At 40.5% G+C, this 15,863-nt stretch overlaps 2 protein-coding genes across 3 annotated transcripts; one reads left to right on the top strand and one right to left on the bottom strand.

Annotated features, from left to right (window-relative positions):
- Positions 1–333: 333 nt before the first annotated feature.
- timm29 (translocase of inner mitochondrial membrane 29) lies at positions 334–2,901 on the bottom strand. Its single transcript, XM_017451835.3, has 2 exons — positions 2,761–2,901; positions 334–1,198 (listed from the first exon to the last, which is right to left on the bottom strand). The coding sequence occupies exons 1-2, from the start codon at positions 2,849–2,851 to the stop codon at positions 537–539; spliced, it is 753 nt and encodes a 250-aa protein (XP_017307324.2). The 5' UTR covers positions 2,852–2,901; the 3' UTR covers positions 334–536.
- Positions 2,902–3,367: 466 nt separating this feature from the next.
- Positions 3,368–15,625, top strand: yipf2 (Yip1 domain family, member 2). Of its 2 annotated transcripts, none has more exons than XM_017482681.3 (9): positions 3,368–3,595; positions 3,792–3,849; positions 9,707–9,861; positions 9,937–10,017; positions 10,100–10,187; positions 10,308–10,424; positions 11,358–11,524; positions 13,443–13,625; positions 14,034–15,625. In XM_017482681.3, the coding sequence occupies exons 2-9, from the start codon at positions 3,825–3,827 to the stop codon at positions 14,121–14,123; spliced, it is 906 nt and encodes a 301-aa protein (XP_017338170.1). In that variant the 5' UTR covers positions 3,368–3,595; positions 3,792–3,824; the 3' UTR covers positions 14,124–15,625.
- Positions 15,626–15,863: the final 238 nt, after the last annotated feature.

Raw genomic sequence — 15,863 nt, 5'->3', positions numbered from 1 at the left:
CTAGTTTTCTAAACCTGACCAACTTGGTTTATAAGGAAGGACTTTTTTTTTTTGGGACCTGGACCTTTCCAAATTTCACTTGAATACCCCTGCACTATAATGTCTGGCACACTATGCTGAGAATATTCCACCAGCCAAATCATTGATGGATGGGGTAGAAGGGGGCTGTTGAACCAGGCTCAGCAAAAGACTTACCAAATCAATCAGTGTATTCCTTTAGAATAAATAAATAAAAAGGTATTCAATGAGTGAAGATCAATGTGGGTGTATCTAATGAACTGAATGTAGAATGTGGCACTTAGGGGGGGGGGAGGACAACAGAAGGCAAGTTGGTCAACGTTTTAAAAGTTTCATTTTCTCAGAAGACATCATGGTAATATGTGACAGGCAGCCTTACGTTTTGCTCCAGCACCACAATAAATAGGAGAGTTCAGAAATGTCCTTCCAGGCCAATACACACAAATTCATTTGATCATACATGACATGTCCACAGATCTAAATCAGCAATTGTTCTTTATCACAACACATAAACCATATTAAATGTCCTGTTTTGTACTGATCTCTTTTCCTTCCCCTGTTACCTCCCCACTTTTCTTCCTCCTGTCCATGTCTTCTTCTCCCTCCATCACCAGTGCCTTCCAGGACTCCTGGTGCAGTCTCTCATTTCTCTCGGTCTCCTGTGCTGTAGGGGCTGCTGTGGCCAGCAGGGAGGGTGGGAGATGCTTGAACTCCTCTTCATTTATATCATAGTTCTCCATTTTATTTTCCAACACCCACCAGCGCCCAGCGAAGCCTACGTCCAGCACACGTTCACGCAACTGCGCCCAGGGCACAGAAAGCGCAGAGCACCGTGCCTCATACAGGCTGGTCTCGGGGTCGTAGTCCGCCACGTAGGCCAATGAGATGATGCCCAGGCTGACGTATCGCAAACGGCCCTCGTTGCGCAGCTTGGCCAAGCTCTGCACATGTCCATCCGACGTGCCACTACGGATCCACGGAGAGAGGAGGGCGAGCTGGTTGGAGGTCTCTAGTATTCTAGACTGGAAGGATGTGTCGTCTGGATTGGTGTAGTAACAGCCATACGCACCTCCAAGCAAGGCCACATAAAGGCTAGCTTTGAAAGGGCGCTCATATGCTCCGACAAATATTTCACGACAAGCTTCCTTATAGTCACTCAGAAGACTGCGGCACCACACACCTGCCAGACAAATTTAGTCAGGTTTAACAGATTAGAATTGACATTTTAATTGACACATGGTCATTCAGGCACTCTGTAATGGACTAGCTTATAGCCCCCACTAAGAGACTTGAGAAGTTTGCTTTGATTCCATCACATTGACGGATTTCCTTTTGAAACAGGGTGTCAGAGTTATGGCGAGCTGGAGTGCTTGACTGATTTGCGCAACAGCCAACAGTGTTCGAGAGGTCACACCCCCAGGTTAGTAAAACAGCTCTAATGACACATAATAACCAACTTGCACAAATTTCACCATCTTCCAAATGAATAAACTCCAACCATTTATTCTCTGCCAAAGGTAACAGTGTTCTGGAAGATGCACAGCTAAACATACACTGACGAACCATGTTCATTGCGACAGGATTGCACCAAAGTTTGTGGGGTGTGTTTTTTTTTGGTGATTGTTGCAGCCAAAAAAAGCTTGATTTTGCGGCGGCTTCTTTTTAAAAAATTTGCAATGCCATTCCAGAGTTTTTTGAGAGTTTTGCAGAAAACTACTTGAACTGGTGAAATTTCAATCGCACGAAATTGTTTTGCACGCGCTGTCGTAGTGATGTTTGTTGGTAAACGAGACCTTTTTAGCTGTACTCGTGTCCCACGCACAGGAATCGAAGAGGCATTTGGCTGAACATGGGTCGTGATGACGTCTCGACCCAAATCTGCGATAACTTTGAAAAATCTCAAGCTCCTCCGAATATCGTAGTATATTTCGGGTTAATTTCTGCGATCGCAAAAAATCTTGGAGAGACTGGCTACTGTAGAGCAAGACCTGGACATACACTTTATAGAGAGCATTTAATTGGATGAAAACAAGATAACGTGATATAGCCCCTCCCCATCTGCTACGTAAGAAAAGCTGCGACCGTTGAGCGTATGAAGTGTCCATCATCCCACACTTCGTTGTTTTTTGTTCAGTTGAACGAGTGCATCATCCGGGAACTTAAAGTGCACTTTATTTATTTATTTATTTATTTATTTTGGGGGGGGGGGGGGGGGGGTATGTTCAATGCGAACACACTAATCGCACTATTTATATTACAAAATGGCGTAGAATAGTGCAGAAGTGTGCGATTTGGGACGCACCTAATAATGTAATAAGCTATCATTTTTCCCCCCTTATTTTTCTAGATATACTACTGTTTTGTTGTCCAAAACAATATGGGACAGGTACTACAAAACAAAAACTAAAGAGTATTGAAACACCAATTTTGATTTAAGGTGCACTTTAAACACTAAAAGATGAGATCTAGCGGATAAGTGCTGTGCTAGCGGATAAGTACTGTTCTTGCGGATAAGTGCCACTTTTGATCATACTGAACAATTATAAGATGGACATTTAGTTACTTCAGAATTCATTTCATTGTGTTAAGCAACATTTAAGATGAGAATAAAGTAAATACTGGTTAATGATAGTGACAGGGAGACAGGAGAAAAACAAATACACCAATATGTACAGTTAAAATAAAGAAAATATATATATATATGAAAATAAAACTCGTTATACCACGAGTTAATAAACTAACCTGCACGACTGTTCCACAGTCTCTCCCATCTCGTACCCTTGCTGGTGGCAGCAACAGCAGCAGTAGAGCACCATCTCCTCAAAGCAGCCATGTTAGCGTCTCAAGCACAGCGCGCGTGCGGGATAAGAGCCAAATTGCCATCTAGTGGACATACAGAGCACTACGTAGGGCACAAATGCCATTTATTTCACAGGACACAAGGTGCGCATACAGAGGGAGTACAAACGCGTTTGAGATTCAACCATTACTTAGGGTCGTGAGTTACACGGAACCGGAAGAACTACTTTACCAACAGTTTCTTGTTGGTAAAACACATCAAAGCTCTAATATTGGAAAGGAATAATAAGTCATGCTTTGCCACAGTGAAATGTCATTGTTTTAACAAGTTTAAAAATATATACAATTACTTTTTTTATTTTTATTGTCAATACGCGGATAATATTCAGATAAACATAATTTATTTCCCAGAAATCCGTGGATATTATTTTGGAACTATTGTAATTAGATACATTTATATATTTTTAAAAAACACATACGTGTATAAAACATTATTAGAAACATTAATTACGTTATGTTGTCCTGTGTATAAAAAGCGCACGCGCTTAGCTCAGGTTATGGTCACGTGGCCGTATTTTGATTATCCAGGAACTGTATGAGCGAGTAGATGACGTGGAGCACGCGCAGGATCAGTTTTAAACCCCATGTTATTGGAATATGAGTGCTTGGGTATAGCTGTTATATTTCCTGTAGTGGACGAGAGGATTGACACTCAGTAACGAGCTGCTATTAAAGGGCGAGAGGACTGAGAGGACTGACTGCTCCGCTTGTCAGGTTGGTGAGTGTTTATACAGAAGGGAAATATTCGTCTTTAGGTCAGTTTGGATTGATGAAGCTGTCCTGTGGGAAGATCAGTGTTTATGTTCGTGTAGCTGATCGCTGTTTTGCTCAAATGATCCGTTCAGGATAGTTTATTGTACAGGCTGTTGAGTTATCATTGCACTAACACTGCCTCTGACATCTTTTCTTCACAGTCACTGCTTAACATCTCACTCTGATCTCACAACATGGCTGATGAACTGAAGTTTCAAGGTGAGTGGTGGATTAGTTACAGTGGCTGAGAAATGCTCTTGGCCAAAAAATACAACAGGATACACTATATCGCCAAAAGTTTGTGGACACATGACCATCACATCCATATGTCGGCCTTCCCTAAACTGTTGGTGCAAAGTTGGAAGGATGTGCTTGTGTGCTGTACAATTACAGTTCCCCTTCACTAAAATCAGAGGCCCAGACCTGTTCCAGCGTGACACAAACCAAGCTCCACGAAGAAAGACATGGTTTGCCAAGGACGGAGTGGAAGAGCTCAAGTGGCCTGCAGAGAGCCCCGACCTCAACCCTACTGAACACCTCTGGGATGAATCTGAATGTAGACCGCACCCCAGGTCTACTTGCCTGACGTCGGTGTCGGACCTTGATAATGCTCTTGTGGCTGAACGAACACAAACCCTCACAGCCACGCTCCAAAATCTACTGGAAAGACTTCCCAGAAGAGCAGAGATTGTTATAAGCTCAAACGGGGACTAAATCTGGTTGCTCAAAAAGCACATGAGTGAAATGGTCAGGTGTCCATAAACTTTTGACCATATAGTATACAATCTGGATATCAGACTGTGTGTTTGGCATATTGCTGGATTTGCGAACAGATTTACACTAAAAAAAATAGGTGCGAAATGAGAAGAGACTGTCAGGGAAGAGCAAGTATTACATGATTCTATCTATCTATCTATCTATCTATCTATCTATCTAACCATCTATCTATCGTAACTGTTTATCCTGGTCACAGTGCATCCTATCCTGGGAACACTGGGTACAAGACAGGAGAATTTGTGCTGAATGGGACACCAGTTCGTTGCATGGCACCGTGCACTTAGAGTGGGGTTCAAAAGTCTGAGACCACTTTGAAAATCTAGGAATCTTTTTCATTTAAACTTGGAAATAAGCAGAAGGTTTTTAAGCATTTTTAAATATGTATAACAAAGAACATTAATGTTCAATATCTGGAATATTTCATATTCAAGATTCTGCATGTACTCTTTCCCTATTTAAATGTAAGCAAATTTGTGATATTGACCATCTTAACCCGTGTGCTTCAATTAAAAAAGTAGTTACACATAGGTCCATAGAGGATAAAAATTGTCATAAAAATATTATATATTAATATTTCTTTCCACTTACCTTGATGTAGTTTTTTTTTGTTTGTTTGTTTTTTGTTTTTTTAAACCTCTTCTTTTTTTTTACCAGCATCACTTCTGATCATAATGACCAAACATTAATTCATGAGACAACAATGCTGTGAGGCACTGCGCAACCATACAATAACAATTTGGTCACTGTCAAATTCGCTCAGGTCTTCATGCCTGCCCATCTCTCCCACAACCGACACATCGACTGTGAGAACCAACCGTTCGCTTACCGTCTAATATATCCCGGACCTTGACATGCGCCGTTGTTATTCGCTTCATCTCTGAGTTATCATAATGTTTTGGCTCACCGGTGAATATCAAATAAAAGAGGGTTGCCCTTAGTCTTCAGTACTTTATAAGAACAATGCACTGAAATACTATTTTCACCCGTGTTGACTACTCTGATGTAAAAACAAATCTTGTATGCACTTCACCTACGGAGAATGTTTTGGTGATACCATTTATCTATAATGGTATAGTATGATGTTAATATGTTGTGTACTGATCTCACTTTGTGCTTTTTTGGGCCAATATTTGATATTAGTATTATTAGATATTGATAATCAGTACAGGATCAGCAGAGATGCAAACTCTCTGCATGCTTCTGATAGCGAAATTACATGAGGCCACTGTGATTTAAGACAAGTTGTATTCTCTGTTTATGTGCAAGGTCTGAGTCGTGTCAGTCAACATACCTCATTTATGGAATAAATAACAACAGCGGATTGAATTAGAAAATGTCAGTACATCAAATCCAATCTGATAGTGATCTCCCAGCCCTGATGGTGATGCTCGGTATTGGATTGGATAAGCCCTAATAAATGTCAGTTTTCATCTCATCACTGTATAACTATAATACTGGTATACGCTACCAGTCAGAAATTTGGATATGCTAGATATATTCGGTTAGATTTTTATTTGTATAGCACTTTTAAGAATGGACATTGTTGCAAAGCAGCAAGGAATATGGTCATGTGAAAAAATAAGTACAACCCATGGAAATTGTTGTTGTTTTTTTTTACATATTTGGACAAGTAAACATTTGATCCTCTTTGAAACAGTGCCTATTAATAAAGGTGATGCAATCTGTCAAATGACACACAAAATTTCCATTTTTTTAGTAATGTTCACAATTTAAATGAACAAACAGATCATTGTTTTCATAGAATCATGGAATGATCTGTTTTTTGTTCATTTAAATTGTGAACATTACTAAAAAAAATGTCAATTTTATGTGTCAAAGTAAGTACACTCCTACATTTTATCATACCTTCAAATCCATAAAATTAGAATCAGGTGTTGAAGATTGGGTGTCAGTGATTAGAACCTGCGTAGGGAGTGCAGGTGGAACCGGCCTTTTTTTATACCCCTCTCATATCTAATGTCTGGTGTTCGCTTTGTTATTGAGGTGTGTGGTGTCATCATGCCAAGATTTAAAGAGTTCTGTAAGGCCTTCAGAAAAAAAAGTCTGTGGATGCCTATGAGTCTGGCAAGGGATTTAAAAAGATTTCAAAATACATCATTCCACTGTAAGGAAAATCATCTACAAGTGACGCAGATTTCAAATGACTCCACTTAGTCCAGGACTGACTGTCCCAGCAAATTCAGCCCGAGAGCAGACTGTCTGGTGCAAAAAGAATTCTCCAAAAACCCCAAAAATTTCATCACAAGATCTGATAGTAAGTCTTGCAACTGTTTGTGTCAAAGTGCATTGCACAAATTTGACCTGCATGGGAGGCGTGCCAGGAAAAAGCCTTTGCAAGAATAGAGTTTACCAGTGAACATGTAGGCAAAGATCAGGCCTTTTGGAATAATGTGCTCTGGACAGATGAATCAAAGATAGAGTTGTTTGGCCACAGTAACAGCAGACATGTTTGGCGCAGATCAAAGACAGTTTTTCAGGAGAAGCACCTTATACCAACTGTGAAGCACAATGGTGGAAATGTTATGGTGTAGGGTTGCTTTGCTGCCTCAGGGACTGGACAGCTTGCATTCATTGATTCAACTATGAATTCTGCATCAAATCAAAGAGTGCTTGAAGATAATGTGAGGCCATCTGTCTGAAAGTTGAAGTTGAACCCAAAGTGGACCTTTCAACAAGATAATGATCCTAAACACACTAGCAAATCCACCAAGGAATGGCACAAAAAGAAATGGAGGGTTATGAAATGGCCTAGTCAAAGCCTGGATTTGAATCCCATTGAAATGTTGTGGGGTGATGTGAAATGGGCAGTAAATGCAAGAAAATCCTCAAACATCTTGAAACTGAAAGAATATTGCATGGAAGAGTGGTCAAAAATCCCAGCAAGCCTGGTGGACAATAATGCAAAACGACTACAAGAAGTTATTTTTGCTAAAGTGGGCAATACTAGCTTCTGAGGCCAAGGGTGTACTTACTTTTTCCACGGTAGTATATCACATCTATTGATATTTCTATTGAATACATTATTTAAAAAAAAAAAAAAAAAAGGCTAATTTTTCGTGTGGTTTTCTTCAAGTATATCAACTTCATTAATAGCACTGTTTCAAAGCTGATCAAATACCTCAAACACCACATGAGTATTTTTCAATACTCGGCCAGCAGTATCAATACTTCATGCCTGTCTTTCATTGCACACATTTGTCCTGAAGAGTACGCACAGATTACATTCAAATACAGTATCTCACAAAAGTGAGTACACCCCTCACATTTTTGTAAATATTTGACTATATCTTTTCATGTGACAACACTGAAGAAATGACACTCTGCTACAATGTAAAGTAGTGAGTGTACAGCTTGTGCAACAGTGTAAATTTGCTGTCCCCTCAAAATAACTCAACACACAGCCATTAATGTCTAAACCGCTGGCAAAAAAAGTGAGTACACCCCTAAGTGAAAATGTCCAAATTGGGCCTAAACTGTCAATATTTTGTGTGGCCATCATTATTTTCCAGCACTGCCTTAACCCTCTTGGGCATGGAGTTCACCAGAGCTTCACAGGTTGCCACTGGAGTCCTCTTCCACTCCTCCATGACGACATCACAGAGCTGGTGGATGTTAGAGACCATGTGCTCCTCCACTTTCCATTTGAGGATGCCCCACAGATGCTCAATAGGGATACTTTCACGCTCAGCTTCTTTAGCAAGGCAGAGGTCATCTTGGAGGTGTGTTTGGGGTCATTATCATGCTGGAATACTGCCCTGCATCCAGTCTCCGAAGGGAGGGGATCATGCTCTGCTTCAGTATGTCACAGTACATGTTGGCATTCATGGTTCCCACAATGAACTGTAGCTCCCCAGTGCCGGCAGCACTCATGCAGCCCCAGACCATGACACTCCCACCACCATGCTTGACTGTAGGCAAGACACACTTGTCTTTGTACTCCTCACCTGGTTGCCGCCACACACGCTTGACACCATCTGAACCAAATAAGTTTATCTTGGTCTCATCAGACCACAGGACATGGTTCCAGTGATCCATGTCCTTAGTCTGCTTGTCTTCAGCAAACTGTTTGTGGGCTTTCTTGTGCATCATCTTTAGAAGAGGCTTCCTTCTGGGACGACAGCCATGCAGACCAATTTGATGCAGTGTGCCACGTGTGGTCTGAGCACTGACAGGCTGACCCTCCACCCCTTCAACCTCTGCAGCGATGCTGGCAGCACTCATACATCTATTTCCCAAACACAACCTCTGGATATGACGCTGAGCACGTGCACTCAAGTTCTTTGGTCGACCATGGCGAGGCCTGTTCTGAGTGGAACCTGTCCTGTTAAGCCGCTGTATGGTCTTGGCCACTGTGCTGCAGCTCAGTGTGAGGGTCTTGGCAATCTTCTTATAGCCTAGGCCATCTTTATGTAGAGCAACAGTTCTTTTTTCAGATCCTCAGAGAGTTCTTTGCCATGAGGTGCCATGTTGAACTTCCAGTGACCAGTATGAGGGAGTGTGAGAGCGATGACACCAGATTTAACACACCTGAGACCTTGTAACACTAACAGGTCACATGACACCGGGGAGGGAAAATGGCTACTTGGGCCCAGTTTGGAAATTTTCACTTAGGGGTGTACTCTCTTTTGTTGCCAGCGGTTTAGACATTATTGGCTGTGTGGTGAGTTATTTTGACGGGACAGCAAATTTACACTGTTGCACAAGCTGTACACTCACTACTTTACATTGTAGCAAAGTGTCATTTCTTCAGTGTTGTCACATGAAAAGATATAATCAAATATTTACAAAAATATGAGGGGTGTACTCATTTTTGTGAGATACTGTATATACACGCAATCTTTGCACACTACATGCTACAAAGATCGGTCGGCCACAAGCGTCTCGAGGTCCTTTGGAGCCAGTAAATCAAAACTTCTTAAAATCAGTTTTTACATAAAAGTAAATTGTTCCCCAAACAAGAAGTTTTCATGTAGAACTTAGGAGGAGCTCAGCTTGTTTGAGATATTCAAGAAAAGCCTCCTGGGAGAAGCAACCACATGACGCTTGTCGAGAAGATGCCAGTTCAAAGCTTCGTCAGGAATACTCTTAAGAATTTAAAATGCAAAAACAGATATTTGAAGTTTTCTTGGTCACTGCATAAATCCATGTCTGTCATTTCATAGACTCTTATGTCTTCAGAGTAGAAAATAGTAAAAACGAAGAAAACCCTTGTATGATCAGGTATGACTGGTAGTGTAGCTCTAAACCTCCTTTTCATGTATGTTCTATACCCGTGCAGAGTTCGAGGAGGCTACAGATCTCCTGTCTAGTGACCCGGGTGCCTCTACAATCAGCATCTCCACTCCTGGAACCGCTGGTGCAGCTGCTGCCTCTACGTCAGCGGTCAGACTGAACCTGTCGGATGATGAGGAGAACCAGCAGGAGAGCTCTGGGGTGCGTTTACCATCATAATCACCATCCGTCAAAAGAGCTGGCTCATGATTGCTTATTGTAATGTTTTAATTGCAGTTACTTGGAAGTGAGAAGAAAAGCAGTGGCTTCTGGACATTTGAATACTATCAGTCTTTTTTCAATGTAGATACTGTGCAGGTATGGATCATTGGGATACTCGGATATATTTACCATTGTAATTTATGAATTACTCAACCAGTTGTTTCCTTACTTGCATTAGGTGTTGGACAGGATCAAAGGGTCAGTGATACCTTTACCAGGACGAAATTTCGTCAAGCATCACATTCGCAGTAACCCAGATTTATATGGTAAGGAGCGCTTCTTGTTCTCCTCTGTGACTTTTTCAAGCATTTCTAAACATTTGCAGCCAAAAATAGCAGACACTCATGAAATATTAATTGCATGTGTAATGCTTTCTCTACTCACAGGGCCATTCTGGATATGTGTGTCTCTTGTTTTTTCTGTGGCCATTAGTGGGAACCTCTCTACCTTTCTGACTCAGAAGGGCGACCCTCAATATCACTATAGACCACAGTTCCACACAGGTACAACAGCTATGAGATGGAAAAGTATCCCACGCATGTAAAATAATTTAATGAATGAGGAGTAACACTTTGGGACGTGCTGTTATTTGAAAAGAACAACACCACACCATCATTGATTGTTATTATTGTTATTATTATTATTTTCCTATAGCAGAATGACCTGTCGTGTTTTATTGTTTACATCCCAACAATTCGCCAACAGTTGTTCATTCACCAGCCGCCCTCTATCTCTCTCTCTCTCTCATAGTTAATAAGGCAAAAATGTACTGTTTGTTACAAAGCTCTGACACTGGAGACTCCTTTGAAAAATGTTAAATGAACAACTCTTCAGAGAAAACGTAACCAACTCAGCGATTCTGTTGACTGAATCGGAATCAGTAAGCTCACTTGGTGACTCCAACAGTGCGGTGGTTTTAATTAACTTTAACATTCATTTCTTGATAATGAAGACGGATCTGTGAGAGTCCAGTGCGATTTTTGAAGCAAGGGGTGTTTTCAAGAATAAAACTGAATTTGGCCACTATTACGGGAGTTTAAAAAAAAAAAAAAAAAAAGACTCCTGACTCATTTCCCCTCTTCAAAACAATTCGATTAAATACTAGATTTCAGACAGACTGCCTAAATTAAAATGCCAGAGGAGCGTGTGTGTTTAATTAACCACTAATCCGAGGCTATAGTAAAAGGTATACTCTGTATCCAGTGGGTGAAATCTATAAAATAATAAATTACACAGCAGAAAATTGTTTAAAGCTCTCCTATTAACTGATACACTTCAATTTAAAGCCAGGGACGATCATTCAAGCTATTAGATGCCTCTGTATTTCTTTTTTTTTTTTCTATATCTGGCTTACATTAAGAACAGATTCAAAATAAGACCATGTTACCCTGTAAGGTACTGAATCTGCATCTTGTTTTGTTTTGAATTTGTAACAGTGACCATTGCAGCAGTTGCTGTGTTCCTGTACGCATGGCTCGTTCCGCTGGGTGTGTGGGGCTTCATGACTTGGCGACAGAGCGCCTCACGACAGATGAGCGCTTATTCTTTTCTGGAGACGGTGTGTGTCTATGGCTATTCACTCTTCATTTACATTCCTACTTCGGTAAGTTTGACTTTTAGAGCCTCTACAACCGCACTTGGAAACTTTGCCTGTATGTGTGGTGGCCTGCGAAAACCCTTCCCGTTTTTTTTCAAAATTTTGACATTTGTCAAATATATAGATCTCAAACTACAGGCTTTCCTGAAGTGAAATGTGCTTCCCTTCCTGTTACAATTCCTCTGAAAGACTCCCTACCTACCTCTACATTTGTCACCTAATCTACTTACGAAAAAACTTCGAAGAATTACGTGGTGTAAGGGATTTTGCGACCGCAGAAATGAACGCAAAATCAAAAACTTAGCAATATTCGGAGGATCTAGCAATTTTTAAAAAATTACCGCAGATTTTCGGCAGATCTGGGCCAAGACGTGTCACGTGACGTCATTATCACAACACGCATTCGGACAAAGCCTGCTTCAATTCATGAGTACAGCTAAAAGGTCTAATTTACCAACAACCACCACTGCGAAAGACCGTGCAAAACAATTTTCGTGCAATTGCAATTTCGGCAGTTCAAGTAGTTTTCCGTAAAAAAAATTAATTACAAATTTGAAAAAAATTGAGCAATATCTAGCATTTTGTGTCGCAACAATCACAAAAAAAGCAACTAATGACATCCTGTGTGGACAGGTTAGCACTTTGATGATCAGCATCATCCATATGAGTAAAAAATCACTCACGGCATTTAAACGCGAGCCTCGTCATCGTGTCTTCGCTACACCGATCTCTGCTCATACTAACATCGTGATGCAGAAATAATCGCTGATGAATCCAGTCAGTTCTGTTATGTTGATTAAATTTCTTGTCTATAAATCGGTACGTTTATACGGACAACAATAATCCGATATTAACACGATTAAGACAATACTCTAATTAATAAACTAGCATGTAAACAGCGATTATTGATGTCTGTAATCCAGCTAAAGTCATACTTGAAGTAAACACAAATGAAATTAAGACATGTGGAGTATTCCTGTTTTAGTCGCATTATAGACGTGCATTACAGACATGTACACACCTTAATCACACTAACGTCGTGTGGGAGTTTTCACTGCATTTTGTGACAGGACACGTACACACGGCAGTGCTCAACCGTTTTACGGCAAACAATAGAGCACGGCTGCGTCCGAAACCGCGTATTTACCTACTGTATAGCAGGAGAAATACATGTATACATGGTAAGAACATGCTTTGGGAAGCAGTCGTCTATTTGTACATACAGCATGACAGATAATTAACTGCACTTGAAGCATTCATAAAAATTTTAAATAAAAACACCCAAAACTGTACACGGTACCATAACAAAGAGGAACTGTATGTTGATGCGTGAAATTCTGGAGGAAAGTCGGACGGCGTGGCGTGGGGACGTAATTGCTTATTATGCTGTCCATGTAAACGTAGTGTGTCTTTCATTGGCTCGTTTAAATATTCTTAAACTTTGTGTGCTGCCATTTTGACATTTTGATCCATTTTGCTTGCCATGGCTATAGCTATCCAAAAAACTGATTCAAGTCAGTAAAGCACTTAATTCACACGGTTTTTAGACATCTTCAAGTAGACTGACTGCGTTACCGCTGCGTTAGTTCAACTGTGACGTTCACAGGGTTAAAAATGAGCCTGAACAAAATCATTTCCGTGTCATTTTGATAAAAATAAATATGTATATTCATAAAGTAGTGATGTCAGGGTATACTATTCCTCGTATTATATTATTTGTTTTGGCCATTTTTGGCTGTTTTTCTGAATTCAGCCACAGACATATCCAGTGGGTTTTCCCAGACCATCACACGTGCTTGCTTTTTGTTTTGTTTTATTTTGTTTAAATAAACTGTGCAGTGGATCTCACTTCTTTGTGAACATGATAAAGTGACTTGCTGTGGAACCTGTACCTGACCCGTTTCCCCATTTATCCTGTTTTAAGATATTATGGACTGTTTCATACGAATGGCTGCAGTGGCTCTTGATTCTGATCGCCATGTTAATCTCTGGCTCCGTGTTGGTCATCACCTTTTGGCCAGCGGTTCGTGACGACACCAGAATGACTGCTTTCTCCGTTATGGCAGCCATCGTGCTGCTCCATGCCCTGCTGGCCATCGGCTGCAAGGTGGTTTGCTCATTTATAGGAAACTACTCATATAACATACAGGACTACTTGCATTGATTCAAAGTTATGAATTATAACAATAACCTGTGGAATTTAGGGAAGAAGATTAGACTGGAGAATGACCAAAGTGAAGTTCTGGGTCTTTACATACTATCTGTGCCCAGTAATGTTTTGCTTTAAACTGAGCAGTGTAGAATGTTAATGCAAAACGCAGGTTGGTCATATTCTTGTGTTCAGGATTATACATTAGAAGTCAGTCTGGAAGTCGTTTTAGACTCATACTTTATTTCACTTAACTTGCCTTCTGAAACCTGCATTCTGGCTCAGACGAGATCTGTTTTCACTTCATGTATAAACACTCACCGGCACCCATCTTCGTTGTAACATATTTGATCTTCTCTTTTTCAGTTGTACTTCTTCCCAGCAGCAGCGCAAATACAACCATCCAGCTCTGTACAGAATCATACGGCCGTGACCAATCAAAGCAAACCAAACTAACCAGCCCAATGAGCTCGGGTTAGGGGGAAAACCCCCTTTTTGTTAATGCACTACTGAATTAACAGCTCATAAGCAATATGGTGATGGATATAACTTCAGCAGCTGTGGACTCGAATTACTTCGGGTAACCTGAAATAATTTTTTTTTTACTCTGATGGTAAAGTATTATGCATATAGAGCTGTGAGATTTGTATTGCTCTATACTTCGATGAAGAGGTTGGGAAACATGATATTCTCTGTTATTATAAATATAATATAATATGAATTCATGTGAATTTGCTGTTCTTTTTGAAGTATATGGAAATTATTGCTGTTCTAGCAGAGTCCTTTGTTTGGGGGGGATTCTAGGCTTGTGTTGTTAACAAGAAATGTCATTTTGGAAGAAGGCTCAAATGTGAGAGAACTAATGTATGATTGAAATGTATTATACGTCAATAACTCCTGACCTAAACGCTCCAACCCAACCAGGATACAATCTCTGATATCTATAATGTGCTGAAATCAAAAAAAAAGTGGTTACTCTTGGGTAGTTATTACGTTGGTGTTTGGCCTTTTTTTTTTTTTTTTTTCATTTAGAAAACTTTCAGTCATTGCAGGAAAAAAAAAAAAAGACCTTTTTTGGGGCCGGTTCCGAATGTTCTGTTCAGGTTCCTTGCTCATTTTTAAGGGTCAGTAACCATCATGACAAGGTATGGTTTACCTTGTGGAGTGGAATGTGGCATTAGCTTTGGAACCCTAGTATTATTTTGTTGTTTTGTTTTTTCATTCTAAACAGTTTCACACTTATTCAGATCTAGGAATGAGTGCCTTTAAATTTCACACTTTTGTGTGTTTGTTTTTGTTTAAGACCTGCTTCGGCTCAAATAAAGTCTCTACCATGTGATTGCTTGTGGTGCAAATCAGGGCTGTGAAAATGAACACCCAGCTAAACAGCTTACAAATACACTACTGCCGAAATCCATGAAGGGAAATGTTGAGAGATTATGGATAGCATTTAACAGGATTATCAAAATGTGCACTGTGGGAAAAACGCTACTAGGGGGTGAGAACAATTTGAAACTGCTGTTAACATAAATGTAAATAAATAGATGTATAGTATTTGGCCTCTTTTACACAAGAAGCAAGACTTTATAGGGAACTCTCCAACATTTAATTTGCATGTTTTTTTTTCCTTTCCTTTTTTTTTGTGTGTGTCTGTTGCTTTTCTTGTGAATTGAGGGGAGGGGGGAAGGGGGGGGGCTTAATTCTACAAACTAACAGGACTTTCTCCTCAATAAAAGTTTCTAAATCAAATCAAATCAAATCAAAGGCTGAACAGAAAGGAAAAAAAATATATAAATGGGTGACCGGAAGCAATGCATACCTTTTCAAAAGTCTTTCTTCTAGGCAATGCCCAGCATGGGGAGGTAGGATATGTGGGGACAGGAAAAAGGGGGAAGGATCAGGGGTCAGAGAGGTTTGACAGGTGACCTTTGATTACATTTGCAGAGAAAAAAAAACAATATGACGCACACACACAGGTCAAACAGAAGGGTTTGGGGGATGTAAACTAGGATCCTGCTGATCCAAAAAATTGTCCTGCTGCAGTGGCCGATGGGTGTGTGTGCAGAGCCTGACGTCCGGTTCACCAGTCCCCCTTCCTTAACTAATGCCACGTGGAATCCATTGCAGAATTCCAGCATTGTGCCTAGAAGGCTGGAGAGTGGGTGTGGATGTAGACCTCTGGAACAGGAGAGTCCT

This window comes from Ictalurus punctatus, chromosome 2 (assembly GCF_001660625.3).
Source record: "Ictalurus punctatus breed USDA103 chromosome 2, Coco_2.0, whole genome shotgun sequence".
NCBI lineage: Eukaryota > Metazoa > Chordata > Actinopteri > Siluriformes > Ictaluridae > Ictalurus > Ictalurus punctatus.
Note: the sequence above shows the minus strand (reverse complement) of the source record. Positions and strands in the feature narration are given on the sequence as shown.

Excerpts from the sequence above, each read along its gene's own strand:
- timm29 (XM_017451835.3), bottom strand. The coding sequence starts at position 2,851 with ATGGCTGCTTTGAGGAGATGGTGCTCTACTGCTGCTGTTGCTGCCACC. Across the intron at positions 1,199-2,760 it reads ACTGTGGAACAGTCGTGCAG|GTGTGTGGTGCCGCAGTCTT; the intron begins GTTAGTTTATTA and ends TTTGTCTGGCAG.
- yipf2 (XM_017482681.3), top strand. The coding sequence starts at position 3,825 with ATGGCTGATGAACTGAAGTTTCAAG. Across the intron at positions 9,862-9,936 it reads ACCAGCAGGAGAGCTCTGGG|TTACTTGGAAGTGAGAAGAA; the intron begins GTGCGTTTACCA and ends TTTTAATTGCAG. Across the intron at positions 11,525-13,442 it reads TCATTTACATTCCTACTTCG|ATATTATGGACTGTTTCATA; the intron begins GTAAGTTTGACT and ends TCCTGTTTTAAG.